Below are 20,511 nucleotides of genomic sequence, written 5' to 3'. Positions count from 1 at the left end.
AATCCAGAAGGATTTTGGCTTGTTCAGGTGTGTTTTGGCAAACTCCAGTCGGACTTTCTTATGTCTCTGTCTCTGTCTCTCTCTGTCACTCTCCGTGTGTGTCTCAGCAGTGGGGTCCTCTTGGATCTCCTACCCTACCATAGAACCCCCTTTCATCGAGTTGGCGATGGATGATGTGAGTTCAAACTGTCGTACCTTGTGTCTGAAGGTCAACTTGAATCTGTTGGGCAGTGGATCGAGGTGCTTTCTCCAGGATTCAAACAATCCTTCCCTGCAATCTTCGATCAAGTTTTCTCTTGCGACCACATCCAAGGAGGGTGGCTACAGTGCCTTGGGCCTTAAACTTCCTGATAACATTGTGTACGGTGGACACAGGAACATCAAGGTCTCTGGAGATGGACTTGTAGCCTTGAGATTGTCCATGCTTGGCTTCAACATTGTGTCTGACCTCAGACAATTCTCTGGTTTTCTTTCTTTTCTCCATGCTCAATGCGGTACACACAGTGATACAAAACAGCAGAATGATTCCTTTTCTCGATTCAAACTGGATGAATGAGTGATTTTTATATTGCAGGCACCTGCAACTCACCACAGGTGAGTGCAATTCCAAAGTAAAGAAGACTCACCTGCTTAAAATCGAATTATTTCTTACTTATCAAAGGTGCTAATATTATTGTCCGGGTGATTTTAGGATTTCTGTGTGGAATAAGCTTAGATTTAGTATTTTTTTCAGGTTTTTTTTTTTTTTTTGTTCCACTGCAAACCAAAGAAATACATTTGTGGATACCAGAAGAGATTTCAATTTCAATAACTTTCTGGAAGAAATGGTGCATTATTTGAAAAAAGTGCAAGGGTGCCAATATTTTTGGCCACGACTGTACTTGCACTGTATTAAAAAAAAAATAAAACTTCATAAAACACCTTGGCCCACGCAGTGTTGAAGTATAATATGGAATAGGCAAAGCCTAGAAGCGAACGTAGAATTCTTCTTACATTCGCTTCTGACTTTACTTATAACTTGTTGACAACTGTATTCGCAATTTCCGGTTACTTCGGCCTGGATTCGGGATCAGCGATCAAATAATGTAAATCACGATTAAAAATTATTTTTTGATGATGCGGGAGATATCTTTATTAAAATCAGTGGAGGAAATATACACCATGTCTGATATTATTTGGGTCTTTCACGTCTCAGACGATGCCTTTATCTCCCGGCATGCATCATTCCCCATGACAAAAACCGGAAACAAACAAAAAATAACAGAAACAAAAAAAAAAACGGAAGCAAAAGGGTCATAGCCAACTACACGGATTCACAATTGCCAGGGTATTGTGTTGTTTTTGTTGTTTCCTATTCTCTCATGTGCACGCGTTAAGTATGAAGCTCACTACGTTCGCTATAATTAAATTGAAATACAATAAAGATTTTAAAGGTCGTAAAAAAAAAAAATCCGTAAGTTTGATGCTGTTCCTGCAGCGTTTTATACACCACCTTATTTAATATGTCCAAGTACTGCAAAACTGGAGGTTTTTAGAAGCGGTAAGAATGCGATTTGTGTTCTGCAGTGTTCAAGTATGTAATTCAATTTAAATCAAATAACAGTTTTAAAGGTTGTCGAAAATAAATTAATTGTACAAGTTAACTGCCGTTGACTCGGTGTCTTATTACACCAACTTATTTAAAACACGTTACTTTAGTTATTCGTGCCTGTTGGTTGGGTCCTTTATGGGGTCCTTAAAAAGAGTAAGTTTCCTGTTTGGAACAATTTAATATTTTGTTTGAGTGCCAGACAGGCAGACAGAGTAAAAAATGATCTCATTGCTCTCTGAGCATGCACAATCAGGACGAATTAAGAGCCAAAGCACTGCTAAACTAAAGGTTTGTTTTACAATTTATGTTCCAATTCATGTTCAAAAATATTAAAATCATTTGAAATAAAGTTCCTCAATCATAAACTGACGTTTGTAGACAGACTACGGACAGACAGACAGAAGTGAACAATTGCTTAACCCGCTTTTCGCTTCGCATGCGCAGGGTGATAAGCTGCTTTTGATTGAATAAATTTACAGATCAAAATGTCTTTTATAAACGATCCAAGGACTCCAGGTGAGTGATTTGTCAATGTGCCTCGGGTGGATGCTAAGCAGGAGTACTCATCGACCTGCACTGGTTGTTCATGGATTCTAAAGACCACAGGGTCTCTTTTGCGAAAAGAAGGCAAGTTAGCACCGTCACTGAACGAATTACAAATATCTGCCAAAACTACCACTGGAAACGAAAAGGAAAACGGGAAAAACATATCGATACAAAAATCCTTAAAAGGGGCAAGGAGAGAAAATTACTCCATTACCGAATTTCCTCAGCCACCTCCATAACTAATGGATCATCAATACACAAAAATTCAATCAATAATCTTCAACACTAGGTTCACATGTCCCTCTCATGGTGAAGTGTTCATTTGTGTAGGAAAGAACATGCACATGGACACAAGTAAGCATTGCTCCTGCTATAATTTTATATCAACACACACCCATGTACACACACACACGCACACAGACAAACCGCACGTGAACGCACGCACGCACACTGAATAAAGCCTTGCCTTTCCTCACCTGTATAGCTATAGGTTGACTGGTTCCTACTCGTCCTGCTAATGCTGGTTTCATGATAGTGGGTTGTGGTTTCCGGGCAATTGCTTGAGAAACTGTTGTCTGAGACAGAAGAAGCGAAGGTGACTGAAAGCAACACACTGGGTTTGAGAAGTTCAAAGTAAAATTTGAACAAACTTATTTATAACTTTCATCAAGTCATTTGCGAAAGGTACATTAAAACACAATACAATCACACAGAGCCAAACGTGGCATGATTTTGAAACTAAACATCAACAATACTTGAAGTAATTCAGAGGCGAATGCAGGTGACAAGTAACTGGCACCAGCATTCTTGCAGGTGTGCCGAGTACCAGTGGTGTGCATGTCCAGGCCACCAATCCTATGGCATCCGTGCCATTGAATACTTGGACTTACCTGCACAGTGGAGGGAAGGCGAGGAGTCTGGCTGGCATTGGGAATAGCTGCTCTCAGTTGCGAGAGTGCAGCATGCGGTAGCAAAATGAGTTGCCCATCCTTCTGAACAAGAACCATGCCTGCACAGTAAAAACAACAACAATAACAAAAAACAAACAGGACCCTCGGATCCCAAGCCCACCACCCAAACAATTAAGCCAACATCAGGCATAAGGTCCCCTCAGATGTCAGAATTTCATATTCATGCCACAGCTCTAATTTCAATGAGATCTTCATGTCTGAATGTGAAATTTTATTAATCTTTGAAAAGCAAAGTCATAAGTTTAAGGTGTCAAATCACTAAACTAATTTACCTATATGCAAATTAGGTGTTACGTATGGGAAAATTTGAAATCGTGATATAGTAAATTAAACCAAACTTTACAAGTTTTTTGCATGGACATGAATACTCTACCATGCCCTTTTAATACACAAGAAAAAAAAAATGTTCACTTAATTAATTATGCAAATTATGCCCGTTCTTCATAAGCGATGTCCCATACGTAACAATTATACATGGATATTTTAGGATTACACTAAAAGCTCTGAAAATTTTTGAATGCCATTTTCAGAAGTTTGAATCCATCTTGTTGGTCGTATATCCTGTATCTCTAGCTTAAAATACAAGTAGATAAATAATTAGTTCACAAGTAATTTTTAAAATGTGACGTATGCGACATTGGTTGCAAAGTCTGTGGGAAAGACTACTTCAACATCACCAACATGTGACCACTACTTTGGCCAATAGATATTTTGGGGGTCATGTATTCTCATGAGACCTGTCCTCCACACATGGCCCAGTTTAAAGCAGACTAAACAATATGGGATCATTAATTTGTAAAGAGGGGTGTAACCTCCTTTTGAAGAAGATGTGAATTTTTGTTTATCATTATTCCAGGCACCTCTAAGTTTCTGTTTTTTAAAATGAAACATAATGGAATGTGTATTTCCCTTTTACACAAAATTAATACCTTCTTCTATTCCCTTATGTAAGTGGAAGTAGTCCATATTATAACTACGTTGCCAGATTTGATATTTTTCAGTCTAGTTGATAAATGTTTACATCCATCTACATACAGTCGTGGCCAAAAATATTGGCACCCTTGCACTTTTTTCAAATAACTCACAATTTTCTCTAAAAAATTGTATAAATTGACAAAAGTATTTTGTCTCCACAATTCATTATTTCACTGTTAATATTACAGAACCTTTGTTTTTGATTCAGAACTTAATACATCCTTTCCAAATCAGAAAATAAAAAGAAATGGCATTGAAAAAATTATTGATACCCTCGATGTAATATTTGGTCTCAGCTTTTGGACAAAATATCTACAGTCAAGCGCTTTCTATAGCCATGAATGAGCTTCCTCCACCTCTCCACTGACAGTTTGACCCACTCTTCTTGTGCAAACTGCTCCAGTTCTCCCAGATTTGAAGGGTGCCTTCTCCCAACTGCTGTTTTCAGATCTCCCTACAGGTGTTCAATGGGATTTAGATCTGAACTCATTGCTGGCCACTTCAGAACAGTCCAGCGTTTTGTGTTGAACCATTCCTGGGTGCTTTCTGAAGTGTGTTTGGGGTCATTGGCCTGCTGCAAGACCCATGACCTTCGACAGATGCCCAGCTTTCTGACACTGTGTTGAACATTGTGCTCAAAAATGCCTTGAAAATCTCCTGATTTCATGATGCCGTGCACACGTTCAAGGCACCTAGTGCCACAGGCAGCTCAGCAACCCCAAACCATCACTGAACCTCCTCCATTTTTGACTGGAGGAAAGGTGTTCTTTTCCTTGAAGACTTCATTTTGTTTTCTGTAAACATAGACTTGATGTGCTTGACCAACAAGCTCTAATTTGGTTTCATCTGTCCACAGGACATTCTCCCAGAAGGATTTTGGCTTGTTCAGGTGTGTTTTGACAAACTCCAGTGAGGCTTTCTTATGTTTCTCTCTCAGCAGTGGGGTCCTCCTGGGTCTCCTACCATAGAACCCCCTTTCAATGAGTTGGTGGCAGATGGCACGAGTTGAAACTGTCATACCTTGTGCCTGAAGGTCAGCTTGAATCTGTTTGCCAGTTGATCGAGGTGCTTTCTCCATCATTCGAACAATCCTTCGCTGCAATCTTCGATCAAGTTTTCTGTTGCAGCCACGTCCAGGGATGTTGGCTGTAGTGCCATGGGCCTTAACCTTCCTGATAAAATTGTGTACGGTGGGCACAGGAACATTAAGGTGTCTGGAGATGGACTTGTAGCCTTGAGATTGTCCATGCTTGGCTGGAATCTTGAGTCTGACCTCCTCAGACAATTCTCTAGTTTTCTTTCTTTTCTCCATGCTCATTGTGGTACACAGTGACACAAAACAGCAGAATGACTCCTTTTTTCTCTTCAAACTGGTTGAATGAGTGATTTTTATATTGCAGGCACCTGTAACTCACCACAGGTGAGTTCAATGCCCAAGAAAAGGAGAATCACCTGCTTGAAATCTAATTATTTCTAACAACTTCTCAAAAGTGCCTATAACATTGTCCAGGCCATTTTTGGATTTATTTGTGGAATAAGCTAAGATTTGGTAATTTTTTCAGCTTTTTTTGTTTTGTTTCACTGCAAACCAAAGAAATACATTTGTGGATACCAAAAGAGTTTTTAATTTCAACAATTTTGTGCAAGAAATGGAGCATTCTTTGAAAAAAGTGCAAGGGTGCCAATATTTTTTGGCCACGACAGTTTAATTACTTCTATTGGATGTACAAAAGCCCTGAGGTCCTGAGACAAATCAAAACAAAAATCTATATGTGAATTAAGAAAAAAAAAAATTACCAACAAATGACTCGATGCAAATTCTTTTGTTAATTTTCATTCCTTGTGCACACACTGAAACAGATCTGTTCCACTTGTCCTGTCCGGGTTTAATCATCCTATGTAGCACATGTTTGTGTTTGTCCGCAATAAAGTTGTGCATTTAATTTTCCTCAGTAGGACTTGCAAACCATTGTCAAGATGATTCTAATTTAAAATCATTTTGCATTGTTAATATTTAATAATCAGATGATCACTTTGTTTCATATCCCGCGACATGAATTGCTGAGTTTCTAATCGTTAAATGTTGGATCTTTGTGTCAAAATATGCTCAAACTTGTCGATTGTTTTATCAAAGGCAATTTACACCAACAATGTGTATATCGCATGTAAAGCCGATGGAGAATTTTGTCCCGTACGTAACGCCACCTTCGTTAACACTAATTACTTTCTCTTGACGACTGTGTATTTTTTTTTCTGTAAGAGAATTTGTGACGAGTTACGCAACTGTTACAACTTTCTTAACACTGGAAATTCTGGTGAATGATTAAAATACTTTAAGAAAACTTTGAACCTGAAAATATGTCTGAAAAATCATGTTTCTTGTGGTCCCACAAAACGCACCATGTTTTCTTTAATTACATAATCATCCCCAAACATATAATTTCTTGTGGGTATTCTCCTTGCAGACTGCCCACATTAGAATAAAAAAAATCACTGAATCAATGGCCAGCTTTATTGCTTTTCAGAGGGTTAAACTTTCTGAATGTCCCATCCCATACGTAACGTGCGCAAATTCTTGGACTTGCCCTATACAGGAAAGAAGAAAATTAATCCTCTAGTCTTGCACGAGACCAAGTGAAAATCTTCCAATAGTCTCTCTTGGCATCAATGGAGATAAAACTAGGACGGCACTCGGTAGAGCGCATACCTCCGCCAGGCTGAACAGGTTACGGTTTGTATCCTAGTGACAGGCCGATATGCATCTGGACCTGAACCGAAATCTAACCGACTTGTTCTTGTCACCTACCCGACTCACCCACCAAGTTGTCATAATCCGTCCACAACTTTTTGAAACATTGTGCTGTAATATATATATATATATATATTGTATTTTTATTATTATTATTTATTTATTTTGGCTCCATCTCTCAATGGTGAAGTCAATTCAAAAATTAAAAACTTCTCGTATCTTGATCCTGATTCGGATCTTCACCGAAATCTAATCAATTCGTCCTCGTCACACAATCAACCTGCCCGTCAAGCTTCGTCCGAATCTGTCTGCAACTTTTTGAGATATCTTGCTCACATACAGAGACAGAGACAGACAGACACAGGCAAAGAGGCAGGGGTGAAAACAGACTCCGTCCAGCTTTGGTGGCGGAGCTAAAAAGGATGCAATGATAATAAAGAAAAAGAAAGCATGCTTGAAAAAAATTGGTAATAATTACAAGGACATCAGGAGACAATGGACAAGTCAACACAATATGCACCATTTGAATGTGCAATCCCAGCATCATGAGCTATGTGTGGAGATGGCAATAACAAAAAGACCAAGTGATGTGTTCACAATCAACCATTCCAACTCACTTATATTTCCAAACACGAATGTGTTCAATGATCGTACCTTGAGGGATCGTGAAGCCAGGGGGAAGCTGCACGGTGGTCTGTGCAGGGCGCATCGCGAACGTTTGCTGCGGTGTCACCGGCCGTGTAATGGTAAGGGCAGGGGACACGAGACGCGGAGTCACCGGCGCCAGTATGGTGGTCGCGGGCCGGGCCGGTACGGGAGCCAGAGTGATGGTCGGCACAGGGTTTTGCACAGGTAACCTGGTTGTACCTGGTAAAATTGCTGGGATTGGGGCACGAGCTGGAGATGGTACGGCGGCTGTTGATGAAACTGTCACTACGGATGAAGCGATAGGTGGAGCAGGAATCGGGACGGGGACTGGGACCGCAGATGAAGTTGGGATTGAAGATCGGGCTATAACCGATACCGTGGATGTGACTGGTATTACAGATATGGTTGCGGCTGGGACTGATGATGGAATTGATAGCGACATCGAGGGTGAAGATGTAGCTTGGATGGAAAATGAAGTCGTCGCAGCCGTGACCTGAGTTGGTACTGACGACGAGGTTGTGATTGAGGGCGTAAAAGAAGAGGAGGTAGTGACAACATGTGGGACTGAAGACGATGAAGATATGACAGGAGTCGATACCGAATGCGGTATGGACGTGACTGGAGTTGAGGTCCGAGGAGAGACGGAGGATGGCAAGGCCGTTGCTGGAACTGCGACTGACGATGCAGACACAATAGGTGCTCGGTGTAATGACAGGGAAGTGACAGGTACTGAGACTGATGATGGGGAAGTAACAGGTACTGAGGCTGATGACTGAGAAGGAACAGATACAGAGACTGATGATGAGGATGTGACGGGTAGTGGAACTGACGCCACGGTTGTGACAGGTACCGAGACTGATGATAGAGGGGCAGGCGCTGACGTTGATGCCAGGGACGTGACAGGTACTGGCACCGATGTCTGCGATGTGATATGTACTGTAACTGATGTTGAGGATGTAACAGGTGCTGCGACCGGCGCCACAGATGTCACAGGTACTGCGACCGATGCCGGGGATGCCACTGGTAGCGTGACCGACGCCGGAGACGTCACAGGTATCTGGATCGAAGCTGGAGATGTGACAGGTACCGAGACTGACGCTAGGGACTTGACAGGCGTCGAGACTGATGGGGATTTCACAGGTACTGGGACTGATGACGATAAGACAGATACTGGGACCGACGACAATGCCACAGGGTTTGGGACCAACGACTGAGCAGAGACTGAAACTGGGAATGTTGGTCTTGCAGGGATGAAACCACTTGCCATACCTGGGGTTTGCACTAGTGAGCACGGAGTGGATGTTGACAAAGGTACAGAACCAGCAGGTATGGCAATCGTTGCAGAACCAGAAGCGAGTCCCACACGTTCATTAAACGTTTTTGGAACTCCCGCTCGAACTGCGATCATACAACCAGTCCGCTGATTGCCGTTTCCATTCAGGACCAATTTAGAAGCAGATCTGAACTTGGACGAACCACTAGGAGCAGGGGATGGAACTGCAGGAGCTAACTGAAGCCGAGGTATAGTTGAAGCAACAGAAGAGCCCCTGGTGGTACAAGTCGGACCTACCACTGAGACTTTGGCTACAGCCGGCCGAGACGGCAGACCATTAGTGGATCCGGGCAGAACTTGCGGAGCAAAAAGCAAAGGAGACCCATTAACCGCCCGGGAACCCTGCCGCGGTGCATCCCCATCATGTTGTTGTTTATGGTTCTGTTGTAGGTGGAGGTGGTGGTGCTGAAGGTGGTTAGGTGCCGGGGTGTGCTGCTGAGGAACCTCAACCGGTGTCACTATGGAAACCCCGCGAGTTATCACCGGTGTAGGACCCGCCGCAGAGCCTTTGCCGAGCACACCGTGAGCACTCTGGAGCTGGCAGGCCGAACCGGCAGCTCCAGGCAGGGCCTCTGTACCGGGCTGCGAGTGGGACTCGCCCGGACGCGAAGATGTCATCGCCGGAGCTTTGACTCCAGCCGCGGTGTTTCGCGGACCTGCGAGCTGCGACTCCAGCGAACCGACCATATCGCTCAGGGCTTTCTCGTCCAAATCTGAGGAGAGCATATCATCGAAAGGATCGGCTGCTGCCGCCATGTTGGCGCGGCATCTGACGTCATGATGTAATGACAACGCGCCGTATGACGTCATCACGGAATCGCCGCACGTGTGTCGTCGCGTACGTGATGTCATCATAACCGCAAGAGTAAAGTTAAGAGACTTTAATAAAAAATATATAATATGCGAGAAACGTCTAATTTCGCTTCATCGAAAGGGTGACTATTTATACAACGGTAACGCGAACGGAAAAACGTTCAGTTTACCAAAACGTGATGACGTCAGCACGTCGGTTAGCTGAGGTGGACCTTATCGTGTTCTCAATGCATCGGATTACGCACAGCACGGCGGTTCTGTGAATTCATCGAGCTTTATTGGTAGCTCACGCAAAACACACCGAGCTCATGGAAATAAAAGAGCGAAGAATAAAAAAAAATCATTTTTGTGACCAAAGCACAACGGAACCGACGCGGGACGGTGGCAGATGACGTCACTTCCTGAACACCAACACCAACACCAACACCAACACCAACACCAACACCAACACCAACAACAACAACAACAACAACAACAACAAGAACAACAACAAGAACAACAACAACCAATCACGGCGATGGTTGGAGCGCCTCGGCCGAATCGTATCAAACACTTTTAAAATGGTCCGTGCTCTTTCCTTGCTTGATGCTCAGCATTTAAAAAGGATAGAGCACGTACAAACAACCACAGGTTGAATGGTAATAATAGCACAAGCTTTGATGGACCGAATGGCCTCCTGGGAAATGGAGGTTCATAATAATTGTGACTTGTGAGGGAACAAATATTATTATTATAGTGTTCCTGGATGGAATTAAGGCCTGGGCCTTGAATTCCTTGATAAAGGCGATGTTGATTATCTCAAGATGAGGAGGAATAAGAATAAGACGAGGTGGAGGAGGAGGAAGAAGAAGAAGAAGAAGAAGACGACGACAGGGTGGAGGAGTAGGAGGAGGAAGAAGAAGACGTGGAGGAGGAGAAAGAAGAAGGAGACGAAGTGGAGGAGGAAGAAGAGTAAGAGGTGGAGGAGAAAGAAGAAGAAGACGAGGTGGAGGAGGAGGAATAAGAGGTGGTGGAGGAGGAAGAAGATGTGGAGGAGGAAGAAGAAGACGAGGTTGAGGAGGAGGAATAAGAGGTGGAGGAGGAGGAAGAAGATGTGGAGGAGGAAGAAGAAGACGAGGTTGAGGAGGAGGAATAAGAAGAGTAAGAGGTGGTGGAGGAGGAAGAAGATGTGGAGGAGGAAGAAGAATAAGAGGTGGTGGAGGAGGAAGATGAGGAGGAGGAAGAAGAAGACGAGGTTGAGGAGGATTTAAAAATAAGAGGGGGAGGAGGAAGAAGAATGAGGTGGAGGAGGAAGAAGAATAAGAGGTGGTGGAGGAGGAGGAGGAGGAAGAAGATGTGGAGGAGGAGGAAGAAGAATAAGAGGTGGAGGAATAAGAATAAGAGGTGGTGGAGGAGGAAGAAGAAGAAGATAATGGTGATGATGAATATTATTATTATTGAGGAAACCAGGTGGGTTGTCGTGTAAAAACATTTTCACGAAAAGGAACGTCTGTGTTGGTTGAGTCTGCGCCTCAGAGGGAGCCTTGGAGAATTTGCTCAAACAGGTCTTTGATATGGATGCAATTGGGAGGGGAAGGGGGCAGACCAACACTGAGATGGACGATGGTAGTGGTGAGGGAAGTGAGGATGATATGAGGGACGGGGGAATGTGGAAAGGGAAAACTCGTGCGGCCAAGGCCAGAAGAAGTGGGTTCGTGGATGCATGAATGATTTTATTGGGTAAAAGTTTTACTAAAACCGATATGGCAGAGCAAAGAGTACAAGGTATGGATTAATTATTTTCCCTGACGCATTGGTCTTCACAGATTTGTTGCACACCCTTCTGGTGAACTTCTTGAGCATTCGCTTGCCCTTCACGAACTAAGCCCATGTGTGCTTGGGGCCAACGCGGGGATTATATATGTTCGTTATTAGTATTGCCACATGGTACTATTATTATTATTTTTGTAAATATTATGAGTGGTAATTAATATATGCTTTGTTGCAATGTTAACATTGTTTTTGTGATATATTTTGTAATTCGAACGAATGCCATGCTGTGGTAGAAGGACATGTCGAGCTGCTTTATATACCTTAACATGGCGAACGTTGAAAACATGGGAATTCTCATGGATTTTTTTTGTAGTATAGTCGAGTCTTAAAGGGTCTACAGGATCTACAGTCTTGATGATGGTGATCAAGGTATGACAACTAACCCTGTACATGCAAACATTATCACGAGTATCACTTGTCCATCACGACAATACAGGTCAAAACGCACTGGTGTGCTGTTGCTAGGTTACTGAAAATACCCCAAAGACCGAAAATACGCTGAAGACCCTTAAAGATCCAAAAGAAACCAAAGACCCAAAATATGCTGAAGATCCTTAAAGACCCAGAAGATCCTTCAAGACCCAAAATACCCTGAATACTCAAAAGACCTAAAATACCCCAAAGACCCAAAACACCCCAAAGACTGTTAAAGACCCAAAATATCCCGAAGACCCAAAAGACCTAACGGGCCCAAACAATCACAAGGACCCAAACGACCCTGAGGAACTAAGTGACCTCGCCCGAGGACCCAAAAGACCCCAACGACCAAAAAGACCCAAACGACCCTGAGGACTTAAATGACCCCAAGGACCCAAAAGACCAAAATGACCCTGAAGACCGAAAATAATGAAAATATCCTGAAGACTCAAACAACCCTGAGGACCTAAATGATCCCGAGGACCCAAAAGACCCATAGGACCAAAAAGATCCAAAAAATGCTGAATACCCTTAAAGATCCAAAAGACCTAAAAGACCCCCCAAAAAACAAAAGACCAAAATACACTGAAAACCCTTAAAGACTCAGAAGACTCTTAAACACCCAAAATACCTCAAGTACTAAAAAGACCCAACAGACTCGAAATACCCCAAATACCCTTAAGGACCCAAAAGACCCAAAATACCCAAAATGCCCCAAAGACCCTTAAGGACCCAAAAGACCCAAAAGACTGAAAATACCCCAAAGACTCAAAATACGCTAAAGACCCTTAAAGATCCAAAAGACATAAAAGACCAAAAACACCCCAAAGTCTCAAAATATGCTGAAGACTCTTAAAGGTCCAAAACACTGAAAATAACCAAAAGACCTAAAATACACTGAAGACTCTTAAAGACCCAGAGGACCCTTAAAGACCCAAAACACCCTGAATAATCAAAAGACCTAAAAGACCCCAAAGACTCTAAAAGACCCAAAAGATCCTGACAACCCAAAATATCTAAAAGACCCTGAAGAACCATAAGACCCTGAAGACCCTAAAATACCCAATAGACCCCCAAAACGCTGAAACACCTAAAATACTGAAAATACTCAAAAGACTGAAAAGACCTAGAAGACCCTTAAAAACCCCAAAGACCCTGAAGATCCTTAAAGTTCCAAAAGACACCAAAGACCCAAAATATGCTGAAGACCCTTAAATAACCCCAAAAAAACTGAAAAGACCCAAAGACTGAAAAGACTCTGAAGACCCGAAAAGACCACGAAGATGCAAAATACTCCAAAGGCCCTTAAAGACTAAAAAGACTCTGAAGACCCAAAACACCCTGAAGACCCAAAATGCCCCAAAGACTGAAAAGACCAAAACGACCCAAAAGATCCTGAAGACCCAAAAGATGCTTAAATACCCTTAAACACCCCGAAGACACAAAATACCAAAAAGACCCTGAAGACAAAAATAGCCCAAAGACTCAAAAGACTGAAAATACCTGAAAGACTGAAAAGACCCCAAAGCCACAAAGACCCCAAGGACCCAAAAGACCTGAAAGACTCAGAGGTACAAAAAGACCCCGAGTACCCAAAAGAGCCTGAGGACCCCAAATACATAAAATACCCAAAGGACCCAAAAGACCCAGAGGACCCAAAAGACCTTGAGTATCCAGAAGACCCAGGGGATCCAAATCACACGAGGACCCATAATAATGAGAGGACATAAAAGACCCCAAAGACCAAAAAGACCCAGGGGATTCAAAAGGACCTAAAAGGCCACGAGGACCCAAAATACCTAGAGGACTCAAAAGACAAAATGGGATTATCTGGGACCCATGCAAATTCTGCATAATGTAAAATGTGACTTCAGATACCCAACCCCTCCCTCCTCCACAAACACACGCACGCACGCACGCACGCACGCACAACACAATCACAATTCCTCAACCCCTCCCAACTCTGTCCTCTCTCTGCCCACAGTTATGCTCCCCTCTCCCTTTCTTCAAATCCTCAAACCCCTTCCTCAACTCCCCCCTGTTATGACTCTTCACCCGGCCGAGTAATGACAGAGTCGAATGAGGGTTTTCGAATGATACGATTTATTTCAGAAGATGGCACTACGCATGCGGAATGCAGCCCAAAGGCCCTTCAGTCAGGTGCCCCCGGACCACATTGAGATTCTTACTTCAAAACAGTTGTATATATAATCACACAAAAGCAGAAATGGGTGTGGACTACAAGTGTGTGCTTAAGGGATAAAGAAATAAAGAAATAAATGCGGCAGTGGGCTTCTTTCCCCCCTCCCTAGGGGCCCTCAGGGAAGTTGGATCAGTCAATCCTCAGATTCGCAACCCAACAGTTCATCTTGCAAACTAATAACTTTCTAAGACTCCTACACCCCTACACTGGCACCTGCTGATAGCAAAGGCGAAACTCTGGTGATGACTAAGAACAGGAATGTGTGGGATATCAGCATACACAGTTTTCCCAAGGACATGCTGTTGTGCATATGCAGAGCCATAAGAGTTATCAAAGACATAGTGAAAACAGCATGATACATTTAAAGCAACATTTTAAAGCAAGGTTTGAATAATACACAATTACAAGCAAGGTTAGAATCCCGACAGCTGATTAACACACAGCTAATGGTCCAAAATATGACCACCTACCATATCATCATAACAGTTTCCCTCCTTGGTCATATTTTGACCATACCCAGCCACACCTGATACTCACCAACCGAGTGGACCCCTATTTGGTTCCTGTAGCAGCTACCCCTAGGCCCCCGTGCCTGCCAAACGGGATTTGCAAATGCCGTGGATAGCCATCAACATTCCCCAAATGAGAAGTCCCCAACTGCCGGTGGTTCAGGTTAGCTTCTGTTGCCTTTTATCTTGCCCACTGCCACAAGTCTCCCATTAAGTTGTCATATACAAATTTGATGTTAAGTCCACACAATATTAAAGGCACTACAAGTCTATACAATATTAACAGCAACATTATTATTTAGGCAATTATACTCAACACTAATTACAACAATAATATTTACAATATGCAAATATATTAATGGGTGAGCAGCACTGTGAGCGCTCAAGGCATGGTGTAAGCTCCTTTCTCAACTTGCGCTAGAAGACAAAAGAGTCTCATGAGATGCATATTTACATATAAGGGTCATACAAGTATTTTCCATACATTCCTTCACTATCTGGTATTGTCCATTTTCCACGATTATGCATATGCTAGTCAAAACACTGCCACATCTATCATAAACCTCCATCAGCATTTTACTTGTAGATTTCCTTTCTTTCTTGTTACAACTTCCTGTATCTTCGTGTGTAGTGAGATGTATGAGTCCATGTTTGGCTTACCTTTTCACTTGAAAGTTCGTTGAGTAATCAGTAATACCTGGAAGAGTCTTCCCCAGGGCGCCCTCCGCCAGAACACCTTGTTGGCTCCTCAGCTGGTGGGGGTCGGGTCTGGTTGTGGCCCCTATACAGAGGTCCTCGGGGTCTTCCTCCATGAGTTCGCTGTTAATTATTATGATGGCCTGGGTGAGGGGTGAGGCTTCACAGCATTTCTTTAGACAAATGGAAATGAGACGTTTGATCAGAAATACTCCAAAAATGATTCCCATGATGATTAGGATTGCTGCCCCTACCAGGCACAGTAACCAGTCTCCCCAGTCATGAAATATAGATCTCCACCCTGCGTAACCCTCCTTGCGTTCCACTCGATCGCTCGTGAGAGCTTCAAGCCTTATAGGTGAAAACACCTATAAGTGAAATGTGTTCTTCTCTGGGAGGTTACTGTATTTTCACAAGATTTCACAACTGTACTCCAAAAGGGTTCTTTCGGGGCCCATGGAACTTGGGTAATTAGAGATGCGTGTTGACCCCATATGAATCCTATTTGTGCAAAGTGCCCCCCACTGGGTTTTGTCTTGCGTTTTGTTCTGCCAAGCCACTTCTGTCTTTTCTGCATTTTCTGACGTCCCCCTTTGCCACGGAGGTGTATACGGTTTCTTTGGCTTGAGTGTGTTGCCTAGTGATAGGTCCCCCCACAAAGGAGTAGTGTCAGTACCAGGAGTTGCATATTGTGTCGTCAAAGGTTCTGTCACTGTCTCCGTTACTACAAGGTTTACAGCATGCCACTGCACTGAACACTGCAGTCAACTGCAACATAATGACAAGTATTTGTGTAAAGATTATTTTAAATGATACCTCCGTACGAGGCTCCCACCATGACTAGAGCTTGCAGGACTGGAAGTTGCTCTGGGTGCGTGGTGAGTGGACGTGAAGGGCCAGAGACCTTACTGTACACTACTGTGGATTTTGATCAGAGCAAGCATACCTTCCATCCATCTCCTTGTCTGACGGCCAGTAAAGTGTTCTGGTGTTCGTTGCCCCATCTTGTGGTTCTGGGGCGCATCTCAATCTGTTCACCATTCTTCCTAACTCCCCTGCACTATGTCCGTTACTAACTGCCATTGAGATGTACGGTGTTAGTCCTTCTCTGTGCTTCATTAGTTCGCGCTCTCTGGCGGCTTGTTTCACCTCCACCGCCGCTCCTTCCTTCCCGATCCATCGGTTGGTTGTCATCAGAGAGCGTTTGACGGTGTAATCTCTATGTGCTTTGGCCACGTATTCATAATCCTGCCCTGTTTCATCGTAGTCAACAGTGAGTGCAGTGCAAAGCCAATTCCATTCCTTCCAGATCGATGTCGTTGCTCAGCAACCATTCCTCTACATCCCTTTAATTCCGCTTATACTTCCCAAATCCAATGAATTTATCCTGACAGATAGAGGCTCATATAAAGACAACAGACATGCTTTTCTGTCCGCTTCCAAACAAACATCTCGACCCTGACAGGCAGAGAATGAAACGCTCCTCGTCAAGGCCCACGATGGCTGCGTGTTCAAACAGCACGAGCCCCGCCCGTAATTTTTCCCAAAAACACCGCTATCCTCATAAGTGCGTAGCCTACCAAACGTCCTTGTTCTTGGATGTCTGACATGTAAACTAGGACAAATGTGTCCAAGAGCCACGTCCTAAAGGTTTTGTCTTCACCAGAATAATAATAAGAACAACGCGGAACTCTCTTAGAGCCGGCGTTTACTACGCGAGACGCGGCTAAAAGATAAACCCACTTTAAATAAAATCCGTTCCTTGTTCAAAGCATTTAAATCCTCCTTTCCATCTGTTGTAGTAATCAACAATAAACCTTTTCGATCGGCTTTATTCTCACAAAACCCATACGCATATCTACAACAACATAAATATACATAGGGTAAGAATAACAAAATACAATAACTTGTACACATAATACTGAAGGCAAACTCCATACTCTAATCCCAATTACATTCCTCAGAGTACACCATTCCTAATACAGTATACTACATACCATTACTGTTCCAGCACGACCCTCCACGGAGCACGCGGCATACGAGTCATCACTAGCCACCGAGTCATCACCAGCCACCGACCCCCATACACAGTGCTGCCACATCCGCCCAATCTCCGTTGCCGCTAATCACAGTACGGCACTTCATTACCACAACACCATCCATCCTAAATCCCTCGGTCCTGCGCCTCTTCCGCGTCTCTTTTTTTTTTTTTCTCTTTTCCTCTTCCGGTCACGAAGCCCAATCAACATCAACAACAACAACAACAACAACAACAACAACAACAACAACAACAACAACAACAACAACAACAACAACAACAACAACCGGAACAAACATATATATATATATTACAGCCTTGTTTCAAAGCATTGTCGCTTCCATGTTCCGATAGCGCGTGCACTCGCCTCGAAACACAAAATCGAGCGATCCTTTGAAACGTCAATGTCCTTATTAATTAATTTTACCACAAAGCTATCTCTTTAAAATCTAGTTTGTCCACCATATTCAAAATCAGCCGCCTCGAGAAATTCTTGTACATTGCTCCGACAAGCAGGCACGTTCACAGCAGGGTGTTAATTGCACTTTCAAGTTTGACAAAGCGCTGGGCCCATGCGTGATTACGTCATCACGCACTCACATGAGCAATACGTCTTATCAGCGCGTTGGTTTTTACCATCAAACTCAGGGAACAAATATTTGACGACATCTCAAATACGTTCGTTTTAAATCGGAATTTTACAGAATCCTATGAAGAGGGCGTCCCCATCTTGTAAAATGTGCTAATCCATTTCGTAAACCCTCACGATAAGCTGTCCTTCGACGGGACGATTTCGTGCTTTCGCGCCCTGTTAAATCCTATGGCACGTCACGTGACTCGCAAAACCCCATAAAATAAGTTTTTTTTCCCAGATTTACGAAAGTCAAGCATAAAACATGCTTAATGACCCCAACAATGAAACCAGAATTGAAACTGACGTTAAAACGAACCCGTAACGTCGATCAGCCTTACGAAACATGCAAAGTGGAAACAGAACTGAATTTCAATTTGAAATCAAAATGATGCTCCGTGGAGACCATCCATTTATCACGTACAGTGTTCAAAGCCAAAACAGCATACAGAGTTTATCGGACCATGAGAAAATCCGAACGTTGGTCCATTTGACATCCCATTTGACAAACTGTCTGCTGAAGTGGTTTTAATTATTCAATTCCCCATCCAGTTCACACACACACACACACACACACACACACACACACACACACACACACACACACACACACACACACACACACTCTCAATGACATTTTCCCATCACTGAATTAACAACACGTGCAGAATCGGTCATCATGGTCCTTCCTCCAGATTTGGTGTGCGCAATTCACCTCGTCCAAAGTCTTCACATTGACGATGACGACCCATCATTATCTCCATACAAACATACAAGTTGTTCCACACATACAAGTTCCAGGTTGGAACACTCAACTTACGTCTAACACAAAACTCAACCTTCCCCACCACATTGTATTCACAAATACATCCAAACAGGTAACTTCTACAAACAGCCCTTCTCCTGGCTCATTAACCTTGTGTTCTTTTCCCGTTGGTTCAAGATTCCCTCTGAATCTAATCGCTTACGTCCTGTCTCACTTTGTGACTCCGTTAGCCACGCTGCAAACGCTCTCCAGTGTTTTCCACTTTCACCGATAACTTTAAGTGTTGTTCCTTTGGGTAACTCTATGTTCTTTGCAGAGTTATTCCCCATCTTTTGTTCTTATCTTACCAACCGCCTAATAGCTGTAAATCGTTTCTCCTTTTACGTCGGGACCGAAATCCCTTTCAATCAGCCGCCTAATAGCTGTAAATCGTTTCTCCTTTTACACCGGGACCGAGATCGCTTTCGACCCGCCGCCTAGTAGCCTCAAACCCAATGAAGGCCTCTAACCTTCCCTCTCTTGGTACAGGATTCCAACCTGTTTCCTCCTTATTTCACACGGATGCCTTTATCCTCGACCCTTACCGATTCTAACATACGGCCTGGCAGCGGTCTTTGTGCGCTTCAAACAAACCGCATTCGAATCACCTCATATGTTTTACCGTTACAGTTCTTGATCCGAGCAGATCCTGGAGCTGCGTCCAGCGAGCACTGCCCACCAAGTGTACAGTTTTCACCTAACTAGGGCTCCCTGTCTTAGGTGCCCTATACGTGCAATTTCCACGTACCTTTAGCTGAACCCTTGTGATCGCTGTACACCAAGTGGAGTCCCGCCGTCCACACCGCCAGCATCAGTCGCATCGCATCCTCGTCGCCAATTGTTATGACTCTTCACCCGGCCGAGTAATGACAGAGTCGAATGAGGGTTTTCGAATGATACGATTTATTTCAGAAGATGGCACTACGCATGCGGAATGCAGCCCAAAGGCCCTTCAGTCAGGTGCCCCCGGACCACATTGAGATTCTTACTTCAAAACAGTTGTATATATAATCACACAAAAGCAGAAATGGGTGTGGACTACAAGTGTGTGCTTAAGGGATAAAGAAATAAAGAAATAAATGCGGCAGTGGGCTTCTTTCCCCCTCCCTAGGGGCCCTCAGGGAAGTTGGATCAGTCAATCCTCAGATTCGCAACCCAACAGTTCATCTTGCAAACTAATAACTTTCTAAGACTCCTACACCCCTACACTGGCACCTGCTGATAGCAAAGGCGAAACTCTGGTGATGACTAAGAACAGGAATGTGTGGGATATCAGCATACACAGTTTTCCCAAGGACATGCTGTTGTGCAGCTGCAGAGCCATAAAGAGTTATCAAAGACATAGTGAAAACAGCATGATACATTTAAAGCAACATTTTAAAGCAAGGTTTGAATAATACACAATTACAAGCAAGGTTAGAATCCCGACAGCTGATTAACACACAGCTAATGGTCCAAAATATGACCACCTACCATATCATCATAACACCCCCCACCCCCTTAAGCCTCAAACTCCTCAATCCCAAATCTGTCCCCTCTCTGCCCTCCCTCCCCCAACCCAACTCTGACCCCAGTTTGTGTATAGGAGTGTTTTTTTTATCTTTGTCGGTGGTCTTGGGGGGGGGGGAGGGGGTACAAATTCTCCATGTAAATGTGTAGCGTGTAGTGCCGCCTCTGGGTGGGGGAGGGCATTACAAGTCTTCACCATTTACAGGACAGTATTCTTGGCCCCATGGTTTTCAGTGTGGTGAGGTGTTTTGAATTATAAGCAGTA

The 20,511-nt window shown here is 43.5% G+C and overlaps 1 protein-coding gene across 3 annotated transcripts in view; it reads right to left on the bottom strand.

Annotated features, from left to right (window-relative positions):
• The window catches only part of LOC147021360 (uncharacterized), a 113,115-nt gene extending 103,509 nt beyond the window's left edge, over positions 1–9,606 (bottom strand). For 2 of the 3 annotated variants that reach the window (XM_085891231.1, XM_085891233.1), the window contains exons 1-3: positions 7,487–9,606; positions 3,028–3,146; positions 2,614–2,712 (exon numbers count right to left, since the gene is read on the bottom strand). In XM_085891231.1, the coding sequence (XP_085747357.1) occupies positions 2,614–2,712; positions 3,028–3,146; positions 7,487–9,569 (2,301 nt within the window). In that variant the 5' untranslated portion in view covers positions 9,570–9,606. The remainder of the gene's footprint in view (positions 1–2,613; positions 2,713–3,027; positions 3,147–7,486) is intronic. The other variant, XM_085891230.1, reaches the window with a different exon arrangement.
• Positions 9,607–20,511: the final 10,905 nt, after the last annotated feature.

The sequence above is a fragment of the Eptatretus burgeri genome, chromosome 8 (assembly GCF_056783735.1).
Source record: "Eptatretus burgeri isolate ZD-2024b chromosome 8, Ebu_testis_v1, whole genome shotgun sequence".
NCBI lineage: Eukaryota > Metazoa > Chordata > Myxini > Myxiniformes > Myxinidae > Eptatretus > Eptatretus burgeri.
This window is presented reverse-complemented; position numbering and strand designations above follow the sequence as displayed.